The sequence below is a fragment of the Chanos chanos genome, chromosome 4, assembly GCF_902362185.1.
Source record: "Chanos chanos chromosome 4, fChaCha1.1, whole genome shotgun sequence".
Lineage (NCBI taxonomy): Eukaryota > Metazoa > Chordata > Actinopteri > Gonorynchiformes > Chanidae > Chanos > Chanos chanos.
In genome coordinates this window covers 18,347,565-18,350,047 of record NC_044498.1, presented here as the reverse complement: position 1 = coordinate 18,350,047, position 2,483 = coordinate 18,347,565, and the positions used below count along the sequence as shown (strand labels likewise).

At 42.1% G+C, this 2,483-nt stretch overlaps 1 protein-coding gene across 1 annotated transcript in view; it reads left to right on the top strand.

Moving 5' to 3' along the window:
* Nucleotides 1-623: 623 nt before the first annotated feature.
* lamp5 (lysosomal associated membrane protein family member 5) overlaps nt 624-2,483 on the top strand; it is a 4,449-nt gene continuing 2,589 nt past the window's right edge. Inside the window, exons 1-4 of the mRNA XM_030773003.1 lie at nt 624-681; nt 1,033-1,211; nt 1,614-1,745; nt 1,918-2,035. Coding sequence (XP_030628863.1) covers nt 624-681; nt 1,033-1,211; nt 1,614-1,745; nt 1,918-2,035 — 487 coding nt within the window. The remainder of the gene's footprint in view (nt 682-1,032; nt 1,212-1,613; nt 1,746-1,917; nt 2,036-2,483) is intronic.

Genomic DNA, 2,483 nt, shown 5'->3' with positions numbered 1-2,483 from the left:
TATTAAGGGCGCAGCTTTGTCCTCGCACGGCTGAGTTCACACATTTCACCGCTGCAACTAAGAACGCATCACGAACCCCCAACAAACGCACTCCATAGCAGCTGCAACCTACAAGCCGGCGAAAGACGAAGGAGGAGGAGGAGGGGTGAGGGTGGTACAGCGATTCCCCACTCATCACCTCAGCCGTGAGCGCAGATATGGAAACTACAGCATTGCGGGACTAGCATAGGCGTCCTCCGCGAAGCAACTTAAGTCAACTGGAACTTGCTAAATTTCTGTCTTAGTCACACTACAGTTGCCGAAGGCTGCTATTTAGTGATTTTCTCCATTCTCGCATCGCAAGCAGTGATTTTCTAAATTCTCTGCTTTGTTCTTCTGAGGTCGTGGGACGTGCTTGGTACAGTGCGACGTCTTTCTGTAGCGGATTTTAAAAAAAACGTTGCTGCTGTGAATGCTGACCTGATGCTGCCTCGTGTACTCTTGGATCTACTGAATACGCAATGATTGGAGCGTGACTCTATGAAGCCTAGCGGAGTCCTGGCATAAACACCCAGCGTGTTATAAGTGTACCAATTTGGCCTTTTTTTTAGTTCCAGCAATCTCACGATCTCACGACTACAGTCATGGAATATCGCAGATTCAGCACATTGGACAGCGCCGGAGTTTTCCTATGCTTCATGGGTAATTAGCATTTGTCTGTTACTTCAGTGAAATTTAAGTCGTGACTTAATTAGCGGTTTTCATCAGATACACACTCAGAACATATGTATACACCCACAGACGGGCTTGGGTTGCTTAAAGTGTTGGTATGCAAACTAGACCACAGTCTCAAGAATCTGACGAATGTTTGACCTCATTATCGTTTTGAAAATTAGTCATACATTTTAGATGATGAACTACAACGTCTGAGAGAAAGTTATGATTTGCCCAGATTTAACTGCTGACAAAGTAGACCTATCACATATATTCTCTGCAACATCTTAATGTGTTTGTGACCTTTTTTAAAGAGAGTAATTAACTTCTTTTTAACAGGCTTACTCTCTCGGGTCTGGGTGCTGGCGGAGCAAGAAGTTGAGAACCTGTCGGGGCTGTCCAACAATCCAGACAAGGATATATTTGTAGTCCGCGAAAACGGAACTACCTGCTTGATGGCAGAATTTGCGGTCAAGTTTGTGATCCCATACGACGTTCTCGCCTTAAATGGGATAGACGTAAGATTTTTTGCAGTGATTCAAGGATTAGTTGATAAATCTTGACGTAAAAGCCGAAAAAAGGATTATATAAAAATTATATAAAAGTATGCAGTGTAGAAGGACATGTAGTAGTGTTGACTGGTCAGTCACTGACTTGCTCAGTATTCTAAAATATTCAGCCATAATGCCAATATTAGTTTTCTTTATACTGAAATTGCTCCGACTGTTCTTACTGATGGGGGTCGTATGAATTTCCCGCTCCCTGCTGACAAATGAAACGAAGTTAAGATACTCTTTATGAGTGCTGACAGAGAGTCTGAAATTATGTAATTTCTGAAAGAGATCCACCCAAAGATTGTGTGTATGTGTCGTTTTAAAGATGCGCAGTTATCTAGCGTGGAGGCTATTATTTCTTCTCAGCTAATTACGGAGCAGGCATCGCTTGCGCTTCCTCGCGGAGCAGAGATTGAGGGCAAATGTGGGAGCACCGAAGCCGACCTGCAGATTTCGTGGATAAATAACGCCTACGTTTTCCGCATATTCTTCTCAAAGGTAGGCGAAAATCCGACCACCCGCCGTGTACAACTACATGTCAGTAATTAGTCAAATTTATTAAATAACTTTCCCATGGGTAATGTGTTAAAGCCATTTGGATACACACCCACTCAACGAATATTTAGTAAAATCCTCTTTTCCCTGTTCATTTTTCTTTCTGTTTTCACAGGAGGTGCGCAGCTCCAAGAGCGATGGGAAAGTAAAAGAGACAGTCGTGTGGAAGATAAGCAAGGTTCAGTTGGTTTATGACACATCTGAGTCGACACATTTCATCAATGCATATAACCGTGAGTTGACTATTCAGGAAATTTGCGCCCATTGCAAATTAGGCTGTTCAGCGATCAGCTAAATTATTATTATTATTATTATTATTATTATTATTATTATTATTATTATTATGAGTATTGTTGTTGTTGTTTTGGTGGTGGTGCTGCTGTTGAACGATATTCTCCTTCTCTCCTGCTATCTCTGGTATCCGATTGTCGAAATGCGGCACAAAAACAAACTGACACCTAGATAAACTGGTTAAGTCTCTATGTACGCTTAACTTGTCCTGCGCAACTATCAAAATCGATTAATGGCGCAGATAAGATTCACTGCACACTTTTCCTCCTCGTGCAATCTGTAAATTTAGAAAATTATATTTCCGATACCTGATGGTTCAACTGTGGAACTGACGTGGTGGCGTAAAACACAACTGTTCACTCGTGATGAGTTGACGAGTGTCCGCGCAAT